General features: G+C 42.9%; 4 protein-coding genes across 6 annotated transcripts in view; 1 reads left to right on the plus strand and 3 right to left on the minus strand.

Moving 5' to 3' along the window:
• Positions 1 to 12434, minus strand: part of Ddx58 (DExD/H-box helicase 58) — a 92436-nt gene extending 80002 nt beyond the window's left edge. Inside the window, exon 1 of one of the 2 annotated variants that reach the window (XM_045159986.1) lies at positions 12306 to 12434. The gene's annotated coding sequence lies outside the window, so the exon portion shown is untranslated. The remainder of the gene's footprint in view (positions 1 to 12305) is intronic. The other variant, XM_004658388.2, reaches the window with a different exon arrangement.
• Positions 1445 to 12437, minus strand: Topors (TOP1 binding arginine/serine rich protein, E3 ubiquitin ligase). Of its 2 annotated transcripts, XM_004658386.2 has the most exons (3): positions 12306 to 12436; positions 10949 to 11146; positions 1445 to 4950 (listed from the first exon to the last, which is right to left on the minus strand). In XM_004658386.2, exons 1-3 carry the CDS (start codon positions 12306 to 12308, stop codon positions 2038 to 2040), a joined length of 3114 nt encoding a protein of 1037 aa, XP_004658443.1. In that variant the 5' UTR covers positions 12309 to 12436; the 3' UTR covers positions 1445 to 2037. The 2 variants fall into 2 exon arrangements, with proteins under 2 accessions (XP_004658443.1, XP_004658444.1); XM_004658387.2 differs by lacking the exon at positions 10949 to 11146 and having other exon boundaries at positions 12306 to 12437.
• Smim27 (small integral membrane protein 27) lies at positions 12259 to 12996 on the plus strand. Its single transcript, XM_045160007.1, has 2 exons — positions 12259 to 12351; positions 12646 to 12996. Exons 1-2 carry the CDS (start codon positions 12307 to 12309, stop codon positions 12766 to 12768), a joined length of 168 nt encoding a protein of 55 aa, XP_045015942.1. The 5' UTR covers positions 12259 to 12306; the 3' UTR covers positions 12769 to 12996.
• A 145-nt stretch (positions 12997 to 13141) lies between these two features.
• Ndufb6 (NADH:ubiquinone oxidoreductase subunit B6) lies at positions 13142 to 25617 on the minus strand. Its single transcript, XM_004658383.2, has 5 exons — positions 25557 to 25617; positions 25289 to 25476; positions 22918 to 23010; positions 17276 to 17320; positions 13142 to 13302 (listed from the first exon to the last, which is right to left on the minus strand). Exons 2-5 carry the CDS (start codon positions 25466 to 25468, stop codon positions 13234 to 13236), a joined length of 387 nt encoding a protein of 128 aa, XP_004658440.1. The 5' UTR covers positions 25469 to 25476; positions 25557 to 25617; the 3' UTR covers positions 13142 to 13233.
• Positions 25618 to 26319: the final 702 nt, after the last annotated feature.

Raw genomic sequence — 26319 nt, forward strand, 5'->3', positions numbered from 1 at the left:
ACTTGCTATGTGCAGCAGTGGAAGGCTACAGCAGTACACTTCCAGATGTTATGGGACATTTAGAATGATGGGAGTAGAAATTTTGTAACCAGTTACCAATTGTGATAAGCCTGTTGAAGATCCTAATGTTGAAAAAGCAAGTTGTTGGGCAGGAGAGATAGATGATCAAATGGTTAAGGCACTTTTATGTATAGCCTAACAACCTGGGTTAAATTCCCTAGTACCCATGTAAAGCCAGATGCACAAAGTGGTGCATGTATCTAGAGTGCACTTGCAGTGGCTAGAGGCCCTAGCATACTCATTCTCTGTGCTTGCAAGTATATTCTAAAAGTTGTTGGGAGGGGGGGGGGGGAAGGAAATGTTCCAGTACACTCTAATAGAAGTTTAGCCAGAATGTTTCCGGAAATAAAGGAAAAACAAAAACTATGAAGGCTCTGATGTAGAAAGGAGCAGTACCTCTACAGACCCGTGGACCAGTGTGGCCTGAGTAGAGAGGAGCAAGAAATGCAGAAGATAGGACTAAACCTAACTAGAGAGATCCACAAGCTGTTATCATGTAGGTGGAACTTTTGTCTGCTTTTATCATTTAAAGAGAAGGTACTGGAAGATTTTTAGCAGAGAAATGAAAAAAAAAAAATCTTTTGCATATTTCAAGAATGGATAGAAAAGTGTGAAAATAAAGTAATAGTGGAGGCAAGCAGAGACCCATTATGGACTACAGATGAGAAATTTTGACTGCCTAGATTTAGCAATAAGGGCTGTAGGAAGAAATCAAATCAAAAATCAAATCAAATCAAATCAAAAATGTGGACATTTTGGCTTTAGACATGCACCTAACTAGAAAGTAATTCTGAAAGTACAAAGTCTATTCCTTCAGCTGTATTTCCTGCTACCTTTTCTTAGAAAAATGCTACACCCCCTTGTGCCTTTGGACCATGACAGATTTTCCTGCACTGACAGAAATGACTCCTAGTTATTGTCAACTTTTCTAGATTCCAACTCAACCTTCACTTCCACCCAAGAGTAGGTCACCATTTTACTTACATATATACCTATTTATGTAAATACACATAAACATTACATGTATAACTTTTTTTCCTAGTCAGGGTCTCTCTAGTCAAGCTCTGCTCATCATTGGCAATCCCACATCAGGCTAGATGTAGAGCAATTTTATCTTCTTTAAAACAAGATAAAGCATTGCTACATCAGGTGAAGGACTACCAATAGAAGCTTGGCAAGGGTTTCTTGTGTTTTAGTAGTAATATGCTCCAAAGCCACAATTTGCTAAAGACAGAAAGCAACTAAGATGCTTTATCCTCCAGACCAGATTACAGCCCCAAGTCATCACTGGAACAAACATCTATAAATGCTCACCACCCATTTCCAGATTCCAGCTCTCATAAAACTTTTCTTTTAATAAAAAACGCAATAGTGCACAGGAATATTCCTCAAGTCTTCAAGTGTTATTTTATTTTTTTCTTTTGTAGAATACACATTTTACTGGCAATCCAGATAACAAGTATATAAAGGAAATATTAAAACTTTCTTTTGGCAGAAGTCAAAATAACCTGTGCAGATTGGCCTCAATTTGGCCCAAAGAAATGGTTTTGAATCATATAAATCTTTTAAGAAAAATAACTGTCCAAAGGGATTATCCTAGCTTATAACCATTTTCAGAGTAACTTTCAAAAAAAATTTCAAAAATATCGAGTACATCACCTTAAAAATGTTAATACCATATGGCTTTATGAAATAACTTCTAAAATTTCTAATTTTTTATTTAAAAAGGATTGCAAGTTTTAAATAAACTGCTAGCAACATTTTTCTTCACTTAAAAGTGCATATTTCTGGGGGAGAAACATACATTTGAACAAATAATGAACTTTACAAGTTAACACACGCACACAAAAGCCCCGTAATATTTGACAAGGGAAAAGTCATCACATTGACTGCAGAAGAGGAGATTGTTCTTGCTTGTTCTCTCCTTTCTATACCATCTGAATGCTCAATGAGATGCTTTGGCAGTTTTAAGACACATCAGTCTCTACCAAGAGACACTGACAATAATGTCCGCGGAGATGGCAATTGTCTTGATGGCTCAGTTTGAATAGATACATTACTGGACTGGCTCTCCAAATCAGAGGGAAAGGTGCTTTCTTCTCTTACATAAAGTGTCTGTTCAATTGAGACTGTCTGGGATAGACTGTTATCCACAGTTCGATTGACATTATTCAAGCTGTTATTGAGTGTAGTAATATCACACACTCTGTCCAGAGCACCAAATTCATCTTCTATTGTGACAACATCTTTATTTTCAAATAGGTCCAAGGAAGTAGTCAAAAGCTCCTTCTGCATAGGGTCTTGAGGACCACCACTATTACATTCCATATCTACTTTTACTTCAGAGTCTTTATCACTATCACTGTCAATGGTTATGACAATGGGAGAACGAGAAGACTTATCTCCATGGTGTTTTTTATGCTTTTTCTTATGTTTCTTCTTTTTCTTTTTATGATGTTTGGTTGTATCGGTAGCTTTTCCTTCATAAACGATTTCTACACTTAGACTTCGGGTCCTTCTTTTCCTCCTGTGTTTTTGTTCTCTGTCTGGTGACCGGCTCTCTGAAAAGCTGTCACTCTCATTTTTGTAGTTTCCATCCAATTTTGAGGATTTTTGGTAATGACTGTCTTTTGCTTTTGACGCAAATTCACGAGATGGTTGGTCCACTTCATTAGTACCCTCCAAATGCCGGGTTTTGTATTTTCGTTTCCCTCCAGGCTTTTCATTTCTCACCCGGTCAGGGCCAGTAGATGCGGTCCTTGACCTGCTGCTGGACAGGCTTCTTGATCTATGTCTTTCATAGTAGTAATACTTTCTTTCACTGTGATTTTTTTTCCTAGCATTTGTTCTTTCAGAAAAGGACTGAATTCTAAACTCTGGACTTGACGATTGTCTAGAATAATGAGCTCTAGATAGAGTCCGCCTCCTGTATGACGACTCATAGCCATCCCTGTCCTTATTTCTACTATAGTAAGTATATTCCCACTTATATTTGCTTCCGTAATTATTTCTTAAATAGTAACGATCTCGGTTTCTGCTCCGTGATCTCCTCTTGCCATGATCACTGCTACGAGACCTTGACCTGCTTGTGCTTTCACTACTTAGAGAAAGAGTTTGGCTTTTCCTTGACCAGCTGCTATCTCTAGTTCTTGACCTCTTCTTGTCTCTCCTCCCTCTGGGTCTGCTACTACTCTCCCTGCTTCTGGACCGTTTGTTCTTTGTTTTCTTCTTTCCATGATGCTTCCTATGATTCCTCTGATCATGCCCACTTCTACTCTGGGACCGTGAGTCGGAACTTCTGGATCTTCCCCTCTGTCTGTGTTTGTGGCTATGTGGGGAATACACTCTATCTCCTCTCACAGATGAGCTCAGGTCTCTGGGAGACGACACTGATATAGCTTGTTTCTCTTCTTTCTTTGATTTGGTTACTGTAGAGTCACAATGACTTTTACTCATTTGTTCATCCTTTCCAAGGACAGAACGTGGAGATGAACTTCTGCTAACATCACTATCAGAACTGTAAGACTGCTCTTGTTCTTGGGTCTTCACTGACTCCATTTTCTCAAAAGGGCCTAACTCCTCAGAATCAGAGGAGAGTTCAACAAGTTCTGGGGTCCTTTCAGCTAGTGGTTTAACAAATCCAACAATGACACAATTATCAGAGGATGAATCACTGTCATTATTTACATCCTCATTGGCTTGTACTTCTTGTACCTGAGATGTGGTCCCTTCTGTGCCAAGTTCTTCATCTGAACTGTCAGAAGTATTTATAAGGGTAGACATGGTGACAGGCACCTGCTCCGAGCTTGAGTAAGATGGTCCTGGAGTTTCATCATCCCATGGTGCCTGCCTAACAGTGGCTGCATTAATATCTAGCTCTTGGGTCTCAGCCTCATCTGGAGATATTGTTATGACTGAAGAATCAGAATGGCTGCCCTCTTCGTATGAAGGAGCAGGACAATCATAATTAGCATGTTGGTCAAAAGCTGCCATGTTAAAAGGAGATCGAGCAAAACTGATGAATTCATGTATAAAATGCTCAGTCCGATTAAGCAAAAATGGCCTTAAGTCAGACACAAATGCCTGACTTTCCAAGTCATAACGAGTAACATTACTCATGATGATGTGCTGGACAATGTTGACTAAAGAGCCATGAGCTCCAAAGAGAACTGTAAGTTCGCGTTTTAGCCAAGGGACTAATCTGTGAAGGCAAGCTGGATTTCTACGAAAAAACTCAGCAGAAATATCCCTGTAGCGGCCACCATCCTCAATATTTCTAACCCGTGCACCAGCTCGGTAGAGAGTTCGTCTAAAATTAATGATATCTTGTTCCTGAATTTTCCGCAAAGATCTTTCATCTGAAGTAGCTGGCCTCCTTGTTGCAATTTGTCTCATAAAATGAGGAATTTCAACATCTCTAGATCTTGCTGAAATGCCTAACCCTTCAAATAGCACTCCACTGTCTGGTGGAGTAGTTGTTCTTCTATTCATCGTGCTACCAGGTGAGTAAACAGAAGCATTTCGTTCTCTTGTCATGGTTGTGCGGTAGCGAAATCGTCGAACATCAGGAGTGGTGAAAGAACCATTATATGAAGGCCGTAGGACATACTCCTTGAAGTCATCTTCTGCCCTCACAGAATGGAAAATAGAATCAAAGGGCTGCTTACACAGTGGACATTCAGCTTTGTTTTTTGACCACTCCTGCACACAGCGAAAGCAGAACTTATGTAAGCAGCGATCTAAGTAAGACACATTATCAAATCTATCCAAGCATATAGGGCACTTAGAATCAGGAGATGCATCAGCTGGTACTGTCTGTTGCAATTTGCTAGTGCCAGCTTTGGGTGAAAAGTTGTCCATTTTAAAGTCCTTAGCAGCTGATGCCATTATCTGTAAAAGGGAAAGAAATATATCAGTAACCTGATAACAGACTGAAAAAAGAATATGAACAAAAATGTGTCTTAATAAAACTTTGGAACATACTGTGTTGAAAATACTTGAATGGCTTAAGATACCAAGACAGTAGAGTATGACCTCTATGGTCAGATTTCCTAAGGCTAAATCCTGTCTGTCTCCACACCCCCCAATAACCAGTGTGCTTGAATTTCACTTGTGTAGGTCAATGAGAATGGATTCTGCCTTATAAAAGAAAGAGTAGTAAAAAACAATTAGATGGCTTAGCAGTTATGGTGCTTGCTGGCAAAGCCCAAGGACCCATGTAAAGCCAGATGCACAAGGTGGTGCACGCATCTGAAGTTCATTTGCAGTGGCTACAGGCCCTGACATATCCATTCTCTCCCTTTCTCTCTAATAAGTTTTCATATGTACATGTCCCTAACATCATGTACTAATGATTTATTTTCTGTATGATGCAGGAGATTTACTTTCCTATAACCACTTTTGTGAATTTACACATAAGAAAACTGTTTAAAGCAGAGCTATAGTTTTCATTTAAAGATTCACCATAAAGCCGGGCGTGGTGGCGCACGCCTTTAATCCCAGCACTCGGGAGGCAGAGGTAGGAGGATCGCCGTGAGTTCAAGGCCACCCTGGACTACAGAGTTTATTCCAGGTCAGCCTGGACCACAGGGAGACCCTACCTCGAAAAACCAAAAAAAAAAAAAAAAAAAAAAGATTCACTATAAAGGACCTTTCAGTGAAGGCTAAATGGGAATGCCTGGCTCACAATCACTATTCTCCTATACTTGTATACTACACTCATATATATTCCACCCATCATTGACCTTTGTAAATATTTGTAAGGATCCTTCCTTAGATCCCTTTTAGTTTTTGAGACAAGTTTTCACTAGCTGCCATAACCTGACCTCTAATCATGGTAATCCTCTTTGATCTGCCTCTTAAATGCTGGGGTTACAGGCTTGTCTCTCCACACCCAGATTTCCTTAGCATTTTTATTTAATCAAGTGTCAAATCATGAAGTATCATGAAATTATGTTTCCTGTCTCCTTCTGTTATCTCCACCCACAGTTACCATTAGCATATTAAAGATCAGTAATGTACTCTTCAAATGTACCAGTTTACATCAGCTCATTAACTTACAAAGTGACTCTCGCCAGAGCTGCAATCTAGTTTGCATTATATGTTGGCCTTTTCATCTATAAATGCCATCTTCTGCTAAATTCTATAGTAATCACTTTGCATATATTAAATAAGAATTTCATCCTTTGCCTTTCTCTAGGACTACTATTCATCATTTTCTACTTCCCTCCTCAAGTACTAAATTTAGCTAACTATAACTTTATAAATAAACTCACTGGCCTTAACAAACTACAAAATGAAAGCAAAACTACAACAAAACCTGTACTTGTGAAATTCGATCATAGGATTTCCAAATTAAACACATTCTGGGGCTGTTTTGCCTGAGAGACTGCTCAGTGGTTAATGCAACTGCCTAAAAAGCGTTAAGGACCAGGGTTTGATTCCCTAGCACCCACATAAAGCCAGATGCACAAAATACTGCGCGCGCGCGCACACACACACACGTACATGTGCTTGTGTGTGTGTGTGTGTGTCAAACAAGATATTTAAAGGCAAATTAAACATGGTCACCTAAGGTATCTTGTCTCTCTCAGAAGCATAACTCAACAGAAAATCAATGTTAATACTGAACAAGTATTTCTTTAAGGATACAAATATTTCCAGTCTATTTTCTGGAAATTCAAAACTCATTACTGTCTTTAAGTATTAAATAGGTATAAGAAAGCAGAATTGTAAATACAACATTTTTGGCAATATGATTATAGATTTTTGGTGTTGCTGTGGAATTGAACCCAGAGACTCTCAAATACCAGGCAAGTGTTCTACCACTAATATCACATCCTCAACACTTGTGAATATATTTATATTTATCCTCTCAATGTTATCACATTTCTCAGTAATTTCCTCTATTTATGCACTTTAATCCACTTATTCATGGATGAAAAATAAAAACCTAGCCAGGTGTAGCAGTACATGGCTTTAATCCCAGCACTTAGGAAGCAGAGGAAGGAGAATCGACAAATGTTCAAGGCCAACCTGAAACTACATAGTTAATAACTACATAATAATTTAACTACAAAGTTAAATTTACATGGGGGGGGGGACCTATAGGATTGGAGACAGTGCACGTATGTTCTGTGTGTTTAGTGGGAAAGAACAGTGAAAGAAGTGTTGAGGCTATTAGGTGACCTGAACTAAAAGCAAGGTTTCTAGTGAAACTGACTCTGTAAACCTACGTCAATCCTATACTTTAATCCATGCCTTATATTTGGATAATGAAGACTGGTGAATTTCAAATTGATGCATTTTATCTACATGTGTATTTTGTAAATTTTAGAATTTCAGTGCTCACTGAACATTTCTAATAATACACAACTCAGACCTTAGCATATAGGGAACTCCATGGCAGAATGATTGCCTAGCTACACTCAAGTCTCTGGTTTCTGTCCTCAAAAAATATGAAAAAGAAAAAACCAATCTAAAATTCAACTACTGAAGAAAATTACTTGATAGTATCAAATGCAAATAAAACAAAATCTCCATGAAGTCTGCCTTTTTCAAAACATGAAACCCCAAGTCTTTTCACCCCTAATTTATAGAAACCTATTAATCACTTTAACAGTGCAAGACTAACACTGACCAAGGATATCCCTGGCCAAGAGGTAAAGAGTAATTTGCATTTCCACACAAAAAAATACTTATCTAAACCGGGCATGGTGACACATGCCTTTAATCCCAGCACTCAGGAGGCAGAGGTAGGATGGTTGCCATGAGTTCGAGGCCACCCTGAGACTAAAGAGTGAATTCCAGGTCAGCCTGAGCTACAGTGAGACCTTACTTTGAAAAATCAAAAAACACTTATCTACATGGTACTCACGAGACACATACAATGATGGCAATGCAGAGAGATAATCAAAGGATTATCTATTCAAAATTAGCACTGTGGTGGTTTGATTCAGGTGTACTGAATCTAAATACTAAATACTAAAGCACTAACTACTAAAATTAAAAGGTCTGTTAAGGTCAGGTGTGGTTGTGCATGCCTTTACTCTCAGTACTTCAGAGTCTGAAGTAGGAGAATCACTTTGGTCCAAGGCCAGCCTAGAGCTACAGACTGACTTCCAGCTCTACCTCAGCAAGTTAGACCCTGCCTTGAAAAATCCAGCCCCCTTCAGAATCTGTTAAACCATAAATGAAGTAACAAAAATTACCATTTGACCCACCAATTCCACGTCAGTATTTATCCTATAGAAATGACAACTTATGTCCAAGAAAAAGCTCCTGGCCAAGCATGTTGGCACACACCTTTAATCCCAGCACTCAGGAAGCCAAGGTAGGAGGGTCACTGTGAGTTTGAGGCCAGCCTGGGTAGCGTGGGACCCTACCACAAGGAAAAAAAAAATCAGTTAAAGCATAAAACTAGGAATAGATAGGAGTGAAAGCTTTATAGAGGAGGTTCTGATAAGGTGGATCTATATATATTTAGTGCCTCAAGTTTTAGAGTAAGTCTATAGAAGAGTTCCTTCACTCTAGCACTACAGGAATATAGTCTACAACTTAATGTTTCCATAAGAAATAATAATCAGTTCTTATGCCCCAATCTCATTTCCTAAAAAGCCTCCCAAATCCAAAATACAACTTATTATTAGGATGACTGGTTTAAACCAAACCGTTGCTTTCTCAAATACAGTTCAAACAATAATTAAAAAAAAAAAAAAAAAAAAAAAAACTCTATGAAGGCCAGGGGCCTTTAATCCTAGCACCCAGGAGGCAGAAGTAGGATCACTATGTATTTGGGGCCACCGAGGGACCCACCCAGAGAGTGAGTTGCAGGTCAGCCTGGGCCAGAGTGAGACTCTACGCCTTGAAAAAAACAAAAACAAAGCAAAAAAATCCCTCTATGTGACAATTTAGTAGATTTCACATAATCAACAGTCACACCTATCTAGGGAAAACAAGCAGAGATGAAGAACCAGGAGTTTGAATAAAACCATAAGTACAAGACATTTGAAAAACTACAAACTCAGACTTTCTTGCAGGATCACACTTTCTACAAAGATAAACTTCCTATATAAAAGTTATCTGAAGCCAGGCGTGGTGGCGCACGCCTTTAATCCCAGCACTAGGGAGGCAGAGGTAGGAGGAATGCCATGAGTTCAAGGCCACCCTGAGATGAAAGAGTTAATTCCAGATCAGCCTGGACCAGATTGAGACCCTACCTCAAAAAACCAAAAATAAAATTAAAAAAAAAAGGTTATCTGCTAATTTTAAATATTTCTTAAATTATCACTGGATGGTAGAATTTGAATCATCCAATGTTAGTTCTAACGCAGAGAAAGCACAGCTCTGATAGGAAGTTATCTCTCAAAACCATAACTGTTCTCAATTATAAAGTGGGGCAGGGGCTGGAGACATGGCTTAGCACTATTTGCCTACAAAGCCAAAGGATCCCAGTTCGATTCTCCAGGACCCATGTAAGCCAGATGCACAAGGCGGTGCATATACCTGGAGTTCGTTTGCAGTGCTGGAGGCCTCGTGCGCACGCTCGCTCGCTTTCTCTCTCTCAAATAAATAAATGTATCTTTAAAAAAAAAAAAACTGTGGGGTAGCAGTGGCCTTTTTAAAAAAAATTCCGACTGTGTGAATGGATGTAATCCATGTAAGGACTTAGTACCTGCTTGATGCACAGTGAGAACACTGATAAAATAAGTTATTTTTGGTAGTGATCACTCATAACTGGAAAGGGGTCTGTAACAACTAAATAGCCATCATACATACCATGTTTCTTTAGAAACATTTTTATTTGAGAGAAAGAGAGAACACACACCAGGGCCTCTTGCCACTGCAAATAAACTCCAGACACATGTGCCACTTTGAGCATCTGGCTTTACGTGGGAACTGGGGAACTGAGGAACTGAATCCAGGCTATGGCTTTGCAAGCAAGCATCGTTAACAGTCGGGCCATCTCTTCAGCCCACATGGGGTTTAATATATTTAGGCGAAGTGTCCAACAGAGTTCACAAGCAGACAAACTAGACAGCCTTAATATTAAAAAAAAAAAAAATCTGCTGCTGAAATCACTGTATCTCTCTGAACTGCAGTGTACTCACCAATTCCAAAAGTTACAGGACCCACCAACTACATCTAAGAAATGTGGTTTCAATTCCAGTAGCAAAATGATTTCCTCGGGAACTATTAACCCTCAAAAAAGGCCACTTATTCCAGGAAAGAATGATTGTTGGCAGCTGACTGGAGAGCTTTGCATTTCAGATGCTAAAAAAACCAAACAACTTCCCCCCCCCCAAAAAAAAAAAGAAAAAAGAAACAATCCACACCATCGTAGCTTACATCTGTAGTAGGTTTATTCTTCTTAGATAATTTGCCAAACTGCCTACCCAAAATAATTCAGTTTTCTTTTTAAACGTCTATGTGCTTCAACTCAGCACTGCCCCCTTCCAGTCTGAAGGAGCAGCCTGAGAGGAAAGTGACTAATTCCAAGGGTGAGGAAGTGACAGGTATGCAAGCCCAGCTCACAGGGAGTATGGACCCGGCACACTAGTCACGGGTCGCGGCGCCGGCCGAACCGCGGCCCACGGAGCCCGCGGCGGCACCACGCGCATTACATAACCACCGGGAGAATACTGCTCTGGCCCCTGGAGCGAGGCTCAGGGGTCGGGTCCGGCAAGGTGACCCTCCCCACGGACGGCGGTCCCTCGGGGACGCGGGACCCGCCCCCTCACTGCGCCCCGCGGCCAGCCACAGGTGTCTTCCATGGAGGCCGCCCCGGGACCCCGACCCTCCCAGGCCGGGCCGGCCCACCAGCTCGAGGCCGCAGCCCCGCGTCCCCGGCCCTCCCCACCCCCTCGCCCCATTGTTCCCACCCGCTCACCTCGGAGGACGCGGGCGCAGGCCCGGCGGCGGCGCTCGTGGGGAGCTCCCGGCGGCCCAGGAGGCTGGGTCGGTGACGGCAGGAGCCGCGCAGGCGAACCCGGCGACTTCTCCGCCTCCCCTCGTCGGCCGGAGCCACAGGGGGCGCTTCACGCTCCTCGCGACGCGGCGGCGAACCCGGCGGCGGCGGCGGCGAGCCCTGCGACGAGAAACGCTCTTCACCGAAGGCGGTTTGTGGGCGGGGCGAAGGCGAGACCCTCCCCGGCCCCGTGCGCCACAACTCTACGCGCGCTGGCTCGGCGCAGGCGCAGGCGCGGTGGGGCGGGCGGGGGGCGGGCGCGCGCGCAGGGGGCGGGGCCCGCCGCCGACACCCGCCCTTCCCCCACCGGCCCGGAGGACCCCTGGGCTTTCGCAGGTAACGGTCGAGGGGCTTGCAAGGACACAAGCTCGGTGTGCGGCCTCGACTTCACCTGGGCCACACAACCGCCTCGGCGTCGCCCACGCCCCAAATCATCTGCGGCGTTAGTGCATGAAGGACCTCGCGGCACCCGCCGCCGAAAGCCGCGCCGGAACCCCACGGACGGCAGTCGATCCCGGCCCCCCCGGAAGAGCAGATGCTTGCCTCTACGTAAGGCCTGCCGTCCCCCTCCGCGCCCCCTGAGCTCCGCAGAACACTAACACCACGGAGAACCCGGCAGCGGCGGGGTCCCGCGCAGGCCGGGGTCCGCGATGCGGCTCTCAGCACCCGATCTACCGTGAACGAACGCTTGCCGACGCCGCCGGCCGTGCGACCCAGTGCTTCTTAGGAATACTACATTCGCAAGCCGCTCGTTTCCCGATGCGGCGAGTTCACTAACCGAGCCAGGCGACCCAGAAGCGGGCGGACCGCGGCTGCTCGTGGGGGCACGAGCATGCAAACGTCCCACCTGCACCACTACGCGGGAGCCGATGCCGGGGGCGAGGGGCACGTGGAACATGCAAAACGTGAGCTGTTTTCCGAATAAACTTTTACAGAAACACGGCGGGACAGGATTTTGCATCCACACTGCACCGCAAATGGGAAGAAAGTTGTTTGAAGAGGACTGCCTAGCTCCCCAGGGAAGGAGAAAATAAAACGCAACTTTAAGCCTATTCTCTCCCGGATCCCATCACATCCCCCCGCGCCCACGCGGAGGCGGGCTAGGCCCCGGGCACGTGACCGCGCTCGCAGCGCCGGGCAGAACGCGCGGGCCGAGGCGCGGGGGCGGCGCTCCGCCCGGGAGAAAGATGGCTGCCGCCGCCGGGCCGCTGCCCCCGCCCGCGAGCCTGCTGTAGGGCCCGCAGAGTCCGCCCGCTCCCGCGCGCCGCCGCCTCCTCACCATGAAGCCCGTGAGTCGCCGCACCCTGGACTGGGTGTACTCAGCGGTAGGTGCCGGGTTCCCCGGGGCTCCAGCGTCCGTTTCGCGGTCTGCAAGCCCACTATCCCGGGCACTCAGAAACTCCAAGCCCCATTCCCGAATTCAGCGTTTTCTCCCCGAACTCCGCCCCTTCCTGGACACGCTCTTCCGCCGTGACGTAAGGGGCGCGGCCAGCGGGCGGGAGGGCGCCGCCGGGACCCCGCGCCCCGAGCCGGTGCTCCCACCTTCGCCCCGGGCGGAAGGCGGCGGGACGGGGCGAGGGCCGCGCGGTGACGCTGCTTCCCGCTCCCCCCCTCCGCAGCTGCTGCTTGCCGTGGTTTCCCTTTCGTGGGGATACGTCATCTATGCATCCACTGTGGCTGCGCGACGACAGCTGAGGAAGGACTTCCCAGACCGAATCTTCGGAGCCAATGAGCGCTTGTAATTCTCCTGGGCCTAATTCTCAGTAATCTTATCTGACACCATGAAGACTTAATACAAACTTACCAAACTTATTTTTGGATAGTTCTTTATAATAAACATTTCATGCCAATTTTTCAAATAGGGTTAGCAAGCATGAGGTATTTGTTCTGTTTATTGCATATTACATTTCACCCTCCCATACCAAATCAGCATTGTGTGAGAAAATAAATATTTTATGTAACTGACTAAATACTTGTAGGTTTTGTGTCTATCAGGTCAAGAACCACCAGAAAAAAGGTAGCTAATCTTATCATTTTCTTAGCATTTTTCTTCATATTTATTGTCAAATTACTGCCTCAAGTTGTACAATGTTTGGGGGAAAATATAAGAAACACTTTTCTAAGATTAAACTTTATTAGTTTTTGAGTAAATAGATTGAGTAAATTACAGCAATATAAGATAGGTCCCTGAAAATTTTAAGTTATCCTTAGTGATGCTGATCAGGAAAATCTTTCATTGGTGGGATTACTTCTCCAGTCTCCAGAATTGTATCACCCTAAGAAAAATAAAGAAGCATTTAATAGAAAAACCTTTTGAAATTAAACATGCATTTCATTATAAAATACTATTAGTTCAACATATATGAACACAAAAAACTGATATTTTATATCTGTTAAAATATTCAACTGAAATTTCATGTGCATTTTCATATATAACTGATGTATTTAGATTTCATGAGATTTAAATAACTAAATTTAATGTTAATTCATACAGACTTAAGTATCAGATCAAAACTTAAAGATTTAGTGATATATAATTGATGTAATAAACTGCATATTCAAACTATAATTAATTTTGACACAAATATACCTGTAAAGTCATCATTACAATCAAAGGAGTAAACAAAGATTTCACTATAAAAGACTCTGGCCTTTATTCCTCCCATCCACTGCTCCAAAGTTCCATCACCAGGTAGAAAAATCTTAGACTGGGCTGGAGAGATGGCCTAGTGCTTAAGGTGCTTGCCTGCAAAGCCAAATGACCCAGGTTCAATTCCCCAGTACCCATGTAAGCCAGATGCATTAGATGGCACACACATATGGAGTTTGTTTTCAGTGGCTGGAGACCCTGGTGTACCCATTCTCTCCACCTGTCTCTTATACCTTGCAAATAACTGATTTTTTTTTTTTTAATCTTAGACTTTATAGGTGGCAGTTTTACTCTATCTCATGTTGGTCAGGCCTTGCATGGAAAAGCTAGTTGAACTCTGATATTCACCTTAATAAGGACTGAAACAAAACAAGCTGTCTAAACTTCAGTATATGGTATCCAAAATCCAGAGAAAAGGTATATGAATGTTGTGTTCTCCAGATTATAAAGGGTAATCTTTATTTTGTATGGCTCAAGAAATAGAAGTCTTAGTAGGAAGTCCAAGAAAACATAATCAGTTCAAAATGAGAGAATGAATTCCTAGCAACTGAATGTGCTAAGTGATCACCTCAGACACCTGAGAAGGATAGAGTCTTTAAGCAGCTATACACTGGTCCCAGTGTCTTTTCAAACCTAGACACAGTACACAGTTAAAAGGGTATGGGCTGTGAAGCCAAAGTCAAGTGGTAAAAATACGGGGAAACCTTCACTGGAAAGCAGTATGATGTCAAGCAAATTATTTAACTTAAATTTCTGATGTGTTAAGTTTACAGACTCCTGGCAGTCCCTAAATGATTCAATAGAGTAGGATTACCCCCAACCCTGACATTCCCTAGATGGGTATTACTCAGGACTATTATTTGAATTACAAATTCAAGGCCAAATGGGGATACATAGACCCATGTCAAAAGAAAAAAATAAAAAAACGGCAGTGGCAGACTATGTAGGAAAGTGTCCCCTACAACAACTTATAGGCAGATTTTAATTACAATGTAACTTTTTAGAAGAAAAAAAAAGGTTATGGAATACATTTGTGCACTACTGGTTGCTTTAGGAAAATACTTTAAATACTTTTAAATACTTTAAGAAACATGCACTCAGGCTGGTTTGAAAGGATAAAAAAAAAGGAAAAGATCTAAAAGCATGGAACTTGTAGTATCAGAAGATCAGATGGCTTCTGAATCCCTAACCAGTAAGAGTTACTAACACAAACCCTGCATGATGGTGCATGCCATCCCAGTACTTGGGAGGCTGAGATCGGAGGATCACTGTGAGTTCAAGACCAGCTTTACAATACATAGTGAATTCCAGGTCAGACTGGGCTAGAGTGACACCCTACATAGAATCCTCCCCCCCAAAAAAGAAGAGGGTGTGTGTGTGGGTGTTACTAATACAAGAGATTCTAAGCCACAGCAGCCCAACTCATCCCATTACACAGACAGGCTTCAGTCCCACAGCCAAGAACAGATTAAAGTGAAGAGAGCCTTTGAACCAATCTGTTTCAGATAGTTCAAATAGCTGTCACTGAGCTGAGAAAGGCAGATGCATTGAGGACAAGGAAAATGAGTCTTTGATGGCTATAGAGAGAACAGATGCTGGTCTGTGCAGCTGACTAGAAGCAAACATGAAATGCTTATCAGCTTTTTTCCTTGCTTGTCAAACATTAAAGGTTTAACAACATAGACTACAGAAGTTTCTCAATATTTTGAAATTTAAACTTCTAGGATTCAACCTGTCAGGAGGCAGGCTGTGAAGGCTGTACATCCCTAATGAGTATGCGTTCCAACTCAGGAGAAACAGTGAATGACGGTGTTCCTTCCAGGAATCAAAACCAATGCCTTCTCAAGTAACTTGCCCCACACATAAGGGTTAGTAGTGTACATCTGACTACAAGAATCAGACTACTCTGCTATCCAAATTCTGCTACAGAACTATGGCATGTCTTCCAGGAAGGGAGACTTGTGTTGCACTGACCTTGTAACTGGGACACAACACCCAACCACAACAAGGTTTATTCAGCTTACAGTTTTGAGGGGAAGCTTCTACGTGGTAGGGAAAGAGTACAAACAGGCTCACATTATCACATATCAACAGGAAACAGCTGCAAGTGAGCAGGCTAATGAACACCCAGTAGGGCTGGAATAATAAACCTCCAAGGTCAGCCCCTAGTGACACACCTCCATCAAGGCTCCATCTCCGGGGACGTTTCATTTAAACCACAACTTGGCATCACAGATCCTCAAATGTAGAGAACTCACATCTGGACCTGAAATACACTGCCATGCATAGTGTGGGACTATTGGACTGTGTGTTGGTTACCATGCAGGAATGGGACTCTGAGATTTCTCCCTACAGCAGGCACTGTGTGTGTAGTGGGAGAAAGCAGCAGAAAGTTATTTGGTGACTAAGATTCCATGTATCAGTCAGAGAAACAGCAAAGAGCACATAGATACCTGGGAAAATGAGAATGAGGTTGGCTAATAAGATTTGAGGTGAAGTATGTAAGTTACTTCCAAACTCTCACTTCAAAATCATCCCAAGTGGGATACTTCCCACTCAGTAGTTGGCCAGAGAGGCTTCTGAAGCCCTCAAAACAATACATGCTATTGCCAAGGCTCTTAGTTTCCCACCAGAGCTAGATGGTTGGACCGATTGCTGAAGACACCAAATGCTTCAATTGCAGGACACAAATCAAGAAGCCTCCTTCCTGTGTTTCTCAAAAGGAAAGAATCTCAAAGAGGTCAATGGCATAAAAACAGGCAAGAACCATAGCAGAAAGATAAATAAAATGCTGCCAAATCGCTGGTGTGGTCTTCTGTAGATAGCCTTCTTTTTCCTTTGAGCAGGAATGGCAAACATAACAGAAGCAAACATAAACAGAAAACCAAATATTAATTACCCAACTAATAAGACTCCCTAGAGCTGGACACATGTTTGTTATACATAAATAAATAACAGAAGTCCCCTGTTACGTCTTCTAAAGCAGAGTCCCAACAGGGACAGTAGCCAATGTTGGTGGTTCTCCATGAAAGTGCCTTGTTGTAGCTAGTGGCAGTTCATTATGACTACAAATAGATACAACAGATTTTACGGTTTCCTATAACTTTACCAACAACCAATAACAATCCCAAATACTGAGTAATAATTTTTTAAAACTTAGTAACAAAGCTTACATGTTCACAGCATAGAATTTTCAACACATATTAATGGCTTTTGATTTCAACAGTGTAGAGCTGCAGGCACAAAGCTACAGGAAGTCACTTTGGAAATAAAAATTTAGTAGTTGTCACCATGCTCAGGCATTTCCTAGGGCTCATAACCTGAGCCTTTTACCCAGTATGAATCACTGTTGGTACCTTCTGCTCTAGGACAACCTAGGGCATAAAACAAGGTTGATGATTATAATATTCACTTCCTATTTTTAACTGTGGTTGCTAAGCCATACTGCTTCCTGCCACCTTTTTGTTTTATTAATAAGTACATAAAGCAGGCACTTACATGGTCAGTAAGAAGAAAGAATAATTTTAGTCTAATGAATCTAATAATTACTTGAAGATGGGGGAGAAAAATAATGAACAAAAATAAGTTTTGAGACTCACTGGAAATATTCTGGGCTTCTTTTCAACAATGCCATATGGTTTTTGCTGCAAGAAAAACACCCGTTAATTATAATATTAAAATTTCTTCTGAAAATAAACAGATCATATCCCAAATTTCAGCTTAAGCCCCAGACTTTCTGAACTTCAGACTCATACATAGATCCAACAAATTTATTCAGGATCTCTACTTAGCTGTCAATAGGCATCTCAAAGTTAACCAGGACCAGCATTTAATTTTCCAAAGGCTCAAATTGCTATATCCCATGGGTCCTACCTTAGTAAACAGCACTTTTATTCCCCAGTTCTAAAGGCCCAAAACCTCTGACTCCTCAGCAGATCCTATTGGGCCAGCCTTGTTATGTACCCTGAACCCAACAGCTTCTCACCACCTCTACTACTACCACTCTTGCCAAATCTGCTATTACTGTCCACCTCAACACTACTTCCTAGTCATTCTTCCTACTGATGACCAGGTAGAGTGACCCTTTCAGTGTGTATTCTCCTTTTTTTTCTTCCTTCCTTCCCTCCCTCCCTCCTTCCTTCCTTTCTTTCTTTTTAGCAGGGTTTCACTCTAGCCCAGGCTGACCTGGAATTCACTATGAAGTCTCAGGGTGGCCTCAAACTCACAGCGATCCTCCTATCTCAGCCTCCCAAGTGCTAGGATTAAGACTGTGTGCCACCACACCTAGCTTTCAATGTGTATTCTTAAAATAGAGTCCTTACTGTGATTTCTACAGCCCTACATGACCAGACACTTGGATCTCCTGTCACACTCTCCCTTGAGGTTCGAAGCCACAATGGCTTTTTAGCTGTCAGTCCACTCAGTGAAACCTGCTGTCTCAGTGTCTTGGTGCTCATTCTTCCACCTGAAGTGCTCTTCTAGGCATATGCTTGGCCCATAGCCTCATCTCACTTAGGTTGACTGCAAGCATCACTTCCTCAGGCCTAATTAAAATAGCAGCTCCTGACATTCTCTTCCTTTTATCCTACTTATTTTTCTTTTAGATACTCAGTCAGCTCTTAGACCCATATTATGTGCTACTCTGTCCATGTACTTATTGCCAGTCTCCAAGACTACATATTTAATGAAGACAGGTACACACCTGCTTTGTTCATTGATCTATGCCTGTGTTTAGAACAGTGCCTGGCTCACAGAGGTGCTAATGAAACATATGTCGAATAAATGTACTGACTACACTTGGCTATACAAGATACTACATAAAAATATCTAAAAGATTATTGGCATGATATTAGACATAGAATGATAAAAAGCAGGGAGAACTAGATTATGAGAGAAACATGAAATATGAGAAAATAAGATTCCTTTATTAAGAACTGTAGCCAAAGGCAGGACAACAGTACAATGCCTTAAGAGAGATGTAGAATTCAATTATGTAGCAAAGGATTTAACTGAAGCAAACTGGCTATAACCTTAATGAAGATGCAGGACTCCACCTACCCAAGCAAGATATAAAATGTTTTAATGTGCCCACCTGTGGCTAAGGAAAGTCACCCAGAAATACCTACCAAACTGCAACAGCCTCCAGCTGACCTGCCTGAGGTAGAACTTTCCTTCCTTCTACCCTACATATGGATGTTTTCTACATTGTTCTTGCATTTATCAAGTCATTCTCTCACTTAAAAATGGAAATTTTAGGCCAAGCATGGTGGTGCATGCCTTTAATCCCAACACTCGGAAGGCAGAGGTAGGAGGATCACCATGAGTTTGAGGCCACCCTGAGACTACATAGTGAATTCCAGGTCAGCCTGGGCTACAAGACCCTACCTCAAAAAACAAAACAAAAGAATAATTATAATACAACCATCAAGATCAGGAAATTAACACTGACACCTATCTATCAAGTCTAAAGAACTCATTCAAATTTTATCAATTGTCTGAATAATTGTTGAGACTTCTCAGAAAAGCTCCTCTGAACACCCTTCTCTTGTGCTCCATAATTATAGCTTCTAACATCATCACCTTCTGATAAAGATTATGCTCATTAGTCAAAACTTGTATTTCCTTGACATCATTTTACTATTCTTCAATTTGGAATTATTCTTCTTACATTCCTATTCTTGCATGATCTTGACACTTTTGCAGGTAACAAGCCAAGAATGCAGAACAGTTCCTTAATTTCTTCATTTTATGTTCCCTCATAATTGACTTTAGATTAGGCACTGTTGACAGGAACATTACAAAACAGATGCTCCATCTTATCAAGTATATATACTTTCAATCTGTCCCATTAACAATGCTGAGATACTGCTCACTAGTATTAAGTACTGGGCTGGAGAGATGGCTCAGCAGTTAAGCCACTTGCCTCAGCCTAGTGACCTGGGTTCGATTCCCCAGTACCCATGTAAAACCGGATATACAAAGTGGCACATGCATCTAGAGTTCATTTGCAGTGGCTAGAGGTCCTAGTGCACCAATCCTGTCTCTCTCTCTGCTTGCAAATAAACAAACTATTTAAAAAAAATAAATACGTACTTTAAGGATATATATTTTAAGATTAACTTTAGCAACCTTTGATGTTCCCTAGCTGGATCAAATGTTACCATGAAGACTCTCAAATGGTAACTCCTAATTCTATCATTCTTTGTCCATTTATTACTTACCAATCTACTATGTAAGAAAGCTCTCATCTCTTCTACTCCTGTATTTATATCTGTGTGGACTCACAACATTTAGTTTACTTAGATGACTCGTCAACTGCTACTATTATTTTGATGCTCAAAATGTCCCAGTATGAGTCCTTTTGACATGATTATTGTGTCCCTCTGATTAACCCCCACCATTCTTTGAGCATTTATTTATTTTCTGGCTCAACAGTATGTTGCAAGCTTTTATGGCTTCCCTACCCAACCTTGGAATCAATAATTCCTCTAAAAAGCTCAGCATCCAGGCTGGAGAGATGGCTCAACAGTTAAGGTGATTGCCTGCAAAGCCTAACGACCCAGGTTTGATTCTCCAGTACCCATGTACAGCCAGATGCACAGTGGTGCATGCATCTGGAGTTCCTTTGCAATGGCTGGAGGCCCTGGCACTCTCATTCTCTGTCTCTCTTCTATCTCCTCTCTCTGCAAATTAATTAATTAAAAATTTTAAAAGTCCAGCTTCGAGTGTGCATTACAGCTGCTAACACTGGCTTTCCACGCTGCCATGGGGCAGTGTGAGCATGCTGTTCTTTTGCTGGGTGTGGTGGCCCACACCTTTAATTCCAGCATTTGGGAGGCTGAGGTAGGAAAATCACTGTGAATTTGAGGCCAGCCTGAGACTATGTAGTGGATTCCAGATCAGCCTGGGCAAGTGGAGAACCTACTGCACCAGGGACAGAGGGACTGCATCCTTTCAGTGGAAAAATATATTCACAAAGAGACTTGGTTGATATGTGTTCTAATAACTAAAGGGCAGTACTAAGCTTTCTCAGTAGACAGCTAGTGAGTATACCATACATATAAACACCACCATTCACATCTACCAACGAACATGTGGTAATGACTGTGGCTTCCTATCAATTCTCCCAATCCTAATTCCATTCTACAAGGTTTTCTTTTCTCCCTTTTTGCAAATAACCTTTCCAACAGTAAGACTTCTGGGTCCTGTTATTATCAACATTATGTACATATTTGGCTTTTTTTTTTGGACATATATTAAATCTCCTGTCACTAGCACTATATGGCAATATGCTGAACCTCACCACATTTGGGATCTAGCATCTTACTCCACCACTGGCCCATACCATCCTTCTACAGGTATCTCAGGTTTCAATATCCTCAACCAGGTTGCTGCCATGCTTCTTCCCGATTAGGGGTGCTTAAACTCCTCTCGAGCAGCCCTCTCAGGATCTAATGTCCTTCACTGAGTACAAGAATGGCCTCTTTACTGTATTTGAGTGCCAGTGTTCACACAGCACAGTCACCACTGCTCCCCCTTCCACATAGCCCACAAACCTCAAACCTCCCTTACCCTGTCTGAAACCCAACATCATGAACCACTCTGTGCTATCTCTAGCCATTAAAATATGGTCACTGGCTCCATTCAGTTAGCCCATCCAAGATCTTTCAAAGGTTCAAGCTTTTGGACATCTTGGGTTCCAATGAAAGAAAACTAAAAAATCAGGCAAAAACAAAGTAAAGTTCTAGACGTGGATAAGGGTGCCCCCAGAAGACATACATTGTTATTGGAAAAAATTCAGTGCCAGAGGTGGGATACCTTCTAGTGAGTTGTTGGCCAGGGAGGCACCTGATACCCACAAAACATCACAGGCCATTGCCAAGGCTCTTGGTTAGCCGCTGGAACTAGATGGTAAGACCCTATTGCTGAAAATGCCATATGCTTGGGCTGCAAGTTACTGAGAAATCAAGCTGGAGCTGAGCTAGAAACCTCCTCCCTGCTGACTAGTTGTCAGAATGCTGGAAAAAGCTATACAGCATGTAGCCTTTTGTGAGAGAGAAGTCATAAATGGTGTTAACCAGCAGTGGACCCTTGCAAGTCTTATGGTTCGCTAGCCAGACTAAAAATATCAACTGGTACAACAATGGCATGTCTGTTATGGGTAAACCAACCAGTCTTTGATTGGCTTGGAGGGCCTGCTCCACAGGACAGAATACATGCCTAGTACTGGAAATTTAGTCAAAAGTCTATGGCTGAAGAAACCATAAGCCCTAGGGGAGTAACTACTACTCTTGTCTGGCTACATGATACATTATGCCCACCACACTGCACTCTGAACACTTTATGTCCATACATTAATGCCCTCTATTTTGGTTAGAGAAGCTTCTCTTTGCAGATGGTGGTGACCACTGGGGTGACTCAAAACTCACCATAGTGCTGAGAAGTGGTGACACTGGAGTGTTAAATGGAAGACATCTCTATCACATTCTCCAAGGTTCAGAGTACATTGCGGAAGAGGTGACGTAAGGATATAAGAGCCAAAAGAAGGGGAGGAATGCTTATAATATTTGTGTTTTTTGAATGTCCACTTATACCATATTGTTGCAGTCAGGTTCACATTACTGGCAGAAATCACTTGACCAAGAGCAGCTTGAGGGGACAAAAGGTTTATTTTGGCTTATGGGCTCAAAGAGAGGCTCCATAACAATAAAGGAAACAATGGCATGAGCAGAGAGTGGACATCACCTCCTGGCCAACATCAGGCAACAACAGGAACAGAAGAGTGTGCCAAATACTGGCAAGGGGACACTGGCTATAATACCCATAAGCCCACCCCCAACAATGCACTGCCTCCAGGAGACATTAATTCCCAAATCACCATCAGCTGGGAACCTAAGTTTATGGGGGACACCTGAATCAAACCACCACACACATACCTATTCTCAAAAAAGAATTATTTTCTACATCCTGCTCAGCACTCTACGTTTAGATATTCTGAACAAATATTACTTCTACAAAGAAATACATTTTCAGTTACAAACTAGTATAAAGAGTAATTGTCTGAAAAACTGTACCCAGTTATTTAAGTTTCATTAAACCTTTTACTCTAAAGGATTCAAAGTACTTCAAAAACCACCATATAAATGATATTTCCCCAAAGTAGAGTACAGGACAATTACAGGAAATTATTTTGGACAATCTAAAATAAATCCTGAAAAGCACTTACTTAAAACATACTTACAGATACATGGTATTTGATGTAATAATGAACAAGCCAGAGAGGTATAAGTACATTAGCAACAGCAAAAACACTGGACCGGTATGCATTATGGATCTATGGAAAAAACATATACATAAAACAAATAAATAATACCATTTTTATTTATCTTGAGACAGAATCTCAATTTTTTTTTTTGTTTGTTTTTTGTTTTTCAAGGTAGGGTCTCACTCTAGCTCAGGCTGACCTGAAATTCACTCTGTAGTCTCAGGGTGGCCTTGAACTCACAGCAATCCTCCTACCTCTGGCTCCCAAGTGCTGGTTAAAGGCATGCGCCACCACACCTGGCAAGAATCTCAATCTTTTTTTTTTTTTTTTTTTTTTTTTTTTTTTGGTTTTTTGAGGTAGGGTTTCACTCTAGCCCAGGCTGACCTGGAATTCACTATGGAATTTCAGAGTGGCCTTGAACTCACAGCGATCCTCCTACCTCTGCCTCCTGAGTGCTGGGATTAAAGGCATGCGTCACCATGCCCGGCTAAGAATCTCAATCTTTAAACCAGGCTGGCCTCAAACTCCTCCTGCTTCAGCTTTCCAAGTGCTGAGATTACAAGCATGCGCCACCATACCAGTGTGAGATAACTCGTTTTTCAATGTGTGTGGAACAAAAGCAAAGCAAAGCAAAAACAAAACAAAACAAAAAACCATCAACAGAATAACAATGTCATGATTACAAACTTCTAAGTGGAACAGATTTCCTTATAGTCTGTAGCTAACCTACCTACTCAGTATCTGTAGTAGTTATATGCAAGGCCTCCTACTTAGCATTTTTAAATTTTTTATTGTGTGTGCACATGTGCACACATGGGCATGCTAGAGTCTCTTGATGCTGCAACCACCCCATGTCTGCACTACTTTTTACATATAGCTTTATGTGGTGCTGGGGAATTGAACCTGGGCCAACAGGCTTTGCAAACAAGCACCTTTAACCACTGGGCAATCTCCATAGCCTATGTAACATTTCACAAGACTAAAGTAAGGCATTTGTATGTATGTGCTTAAGGAGAAAAAACAAAAAACACTTCGTATTAAGATAAGGGTAGTCCAAACTCACTGAGATCTCTTCTGACATACTATTTTAAAAGATAAAGACAAAAGAACTAAAAATGGAACTTTTCAGGGATGGAGAAATGGTACAGCAGCTAAGGCACTTTCCTGAAAAGCCTAATGACCTGGAATCAACTCCCCAGTACCCACAGAAAGCCAGATGCACAAAATGACACATGCCAGCCAGAGGCCCAGGTGTCTTTATTCATTCTCTGTCTCCCTCTGCTTGCAAATAAATTTTTTTTAAAGAAAATGGAACTTTTCATTGACTGAAACACACTATCCTTTCAGGGAAAGGCCAAGAGTATGTAATAAGTATGACTGTAAAAGAAAAAAAAAATCCACAGTAATAAAAATGAAATTCAACAAATGATTACTTCCTTAAAGTGCTTTCAACCAGGGACACAAAGGGTGACAGACAACTTAAATTCCTTCGATTCCTAGCACTTGGGGCCACTGGAAAAATCACTGAATTTTTTTAAGCCTCACATTTAAAATGAGAATCAGGGACAGTTTCTTTCATACAGGAGTAAAAAGCAATGGTAGCATACAGACCCAAACAGCAAGAGTGCACACGCTACTTACTAGTACTACTTTAACTACAAGCAATTCTAACACAGGACTCATCACTCATAATTGATGTGATTTAACTAACAGACTTCAAGAAAATACAAAGAATCCTGAAAGACCAATCTTTGAATGAGTCTGTCTAGGAAGTCCAGAAATGCAATTGTTTTTTAAGAAAAGAAACAGTGTGTTAAAAGCACAAAATGGTAGTTTAGAAAGGGAGCTTTAGAGTCTGACTTGCAAAGCACCTTGTGTTTTGTGGCCCAGGAGGCTGCGCTACCAGCTGGGGGCTCACTGTCCTTTCAGGTGAGTGGATGCAGTGACAGCTCATCTTTATCATCTCCGCCTTACAAGTCAGACCAGTGTCCTCAAATGCTAAAATCACAGGTTTTCACTCCGGAGAGTTCCTTCTTGCCTGTCATTTGGAGGGAAGATTTCTACAATCGAAAGAACCCGACGTGCAGGGTACTGTAAAACCCAAGATTCGTCTCCCCCTCGCACACTTGGCAGCAAAGGACATGATACTCCTGGACTCCTGATCCCAGCCCAGGACTCTCCGGACAAGACACATCCTCGTAAAACCTGAGGTTCTCCTCTGGGGACCTACGGGTCCTGCGAGCTCAGAACCACGTCATTCCTCGACGCGACTGCACGGAGATGTTCAGTGGCCGGCCGCGGCCGCGGTGAGGTGTGAAAATCCGGGCCCAGCAGGTCCCTCACTCACCGACTTCTTCCACGCGGCGCCGTCCCGCAGGAAGTTATTCCAGAAAGCCTCCATGGGCCACATCTTCCGCGGGGGCAGCACAGGCTCCCGGGGGCTGAGTTCCTGGTCCTTCAGCCATCGCCTTCTCAGCTCCCGCAGCTGCTGCAGCCGCAGCTTCTCATCCGGCGTGTACCCCGTCATGTCGCCAACTGTAAGGGGGAATAAAAAAAGCCTTACAGCAAGGCAAAAAGGAGGCGGCGTGCCCCCGAACCGAGGTCCGGTCACTTACGCGCGGCCGCGGCACACGGCGACCTTGCGAGGACGCGGGGAGCGGCGCGCGGCGGTGACGTCACGGCCAGGCCCGGCCGCGCGTGCGCAGAGCCCGCTCTCCCGCGGTCTTTTCCGTTCATTTGCGGGCAGAGAGGGAGGGAGGGAGATAGATTACCAAAGTGCCAGGACCTCTAGCCGCTGCAAAGGAACTGCAGACACATGTGCCACTTTGTACAGTAGACGTGGGTACTGGGGAATTGAACCTGTACTGACAGACTTTGCCCTTAACCGCTAAGCCATCTCCCCAGCGCTTAAAAAAAAAAAATGTATTTTTTATTTATTAGAGAGAGGCGAACTCCAGAGAGGCAGGCACCAGTTTTTGAGTCTGGCTTTACATAGGGACTGAGGAATCAAACCTGTGACGGCAGGCTTTGTAACCAAGCACCTTTGACCTCTAAGCCTGGAGGGCCTCCTTTTTTATGAGATAAAGGAATAGTGAGTGACAAAGTATGAGAGGCGGGAGGCGGGGGGTTATGATAAGAAAGAGCTGGTACTGGGAGCCAGGAAGATAGGCCTATGAATGTGTGGCGTCTAATTCCTTGCTCGTCCCAACCCACCTTGGGATTTGTCTCCATGACCTGGATCTTGCAGACAGTTACATCAAAGTTCAACTCCCAGTCCTATTAGTAACTGGTAAAGTGACCTTGAGTGGCAATTCCAGTGTCTTCCTCCATCTGTACAGCAGCTCTTTGAGAAGATTACACGGGCCCATTCACTCGTTC

Source organism: Jaculus jaculus, chromosome 1 (genome assembly GCF_020740685.1).
Source record: "Jaculus jaculus isolate mJacJac1 chromosome 1, mJacJac1.mat.Y.cur, whole genome shotgun sequence".
NCBI classification, from domain to species: Eukaryota; Metazoa; Chordata; class Mammalia; order Rodentia; family Dipodidae; genus Jaculus; species Jaculus jaculus.

Bases quoted from the DNA above. Each gene is read 5' to 3' on its own strand.
- Smim27 (XM_045160007.1), top strand. From the start codon at position 12,307: ATGAAGCCCGTGAGTCGCCGCACCCTGGACTGGGTGTACTCAGCG. The intron at 12,352-12,645 runs GTAGGTGCCGGG...CCCCCTCCGCAG, and splicing joins TGGACTGGGTGTACTCAGCG to CTGCTGCTTGCCGTGGTTTC.
- Topors (XM_004658386.2), bottom strand. The intron at 4,951-10,948 runs GTGAGCGGGTGG...TCCCTTTTACAG, and splicing joins CTGCGCCCGCGTCCTCCGAG to ATAATGGCATCAGCTGCTAA.
- Ndufb6 (XM_004658383.2), bottom strand. From the start codon at position 25,468: ATGACGGGGTACACGCCGGATGAGAAGCTGCGGCTGCAGCAGCTGCGG. The intron at 17,321-22,917 runs GTAAGTATGTTT...TTTTTCTTGCAG, and splicing joins ACATCAAATACCATGTATCT to CAAAAACCATATGGCATTGT. The intron at 13,303-17,275 runs GTGAGTCTCAAA...TATTTTTCTTAG, and splicing joins AGAAGCCCAGAATATTTCCA to GGTGATACAATTCTGGAGAC.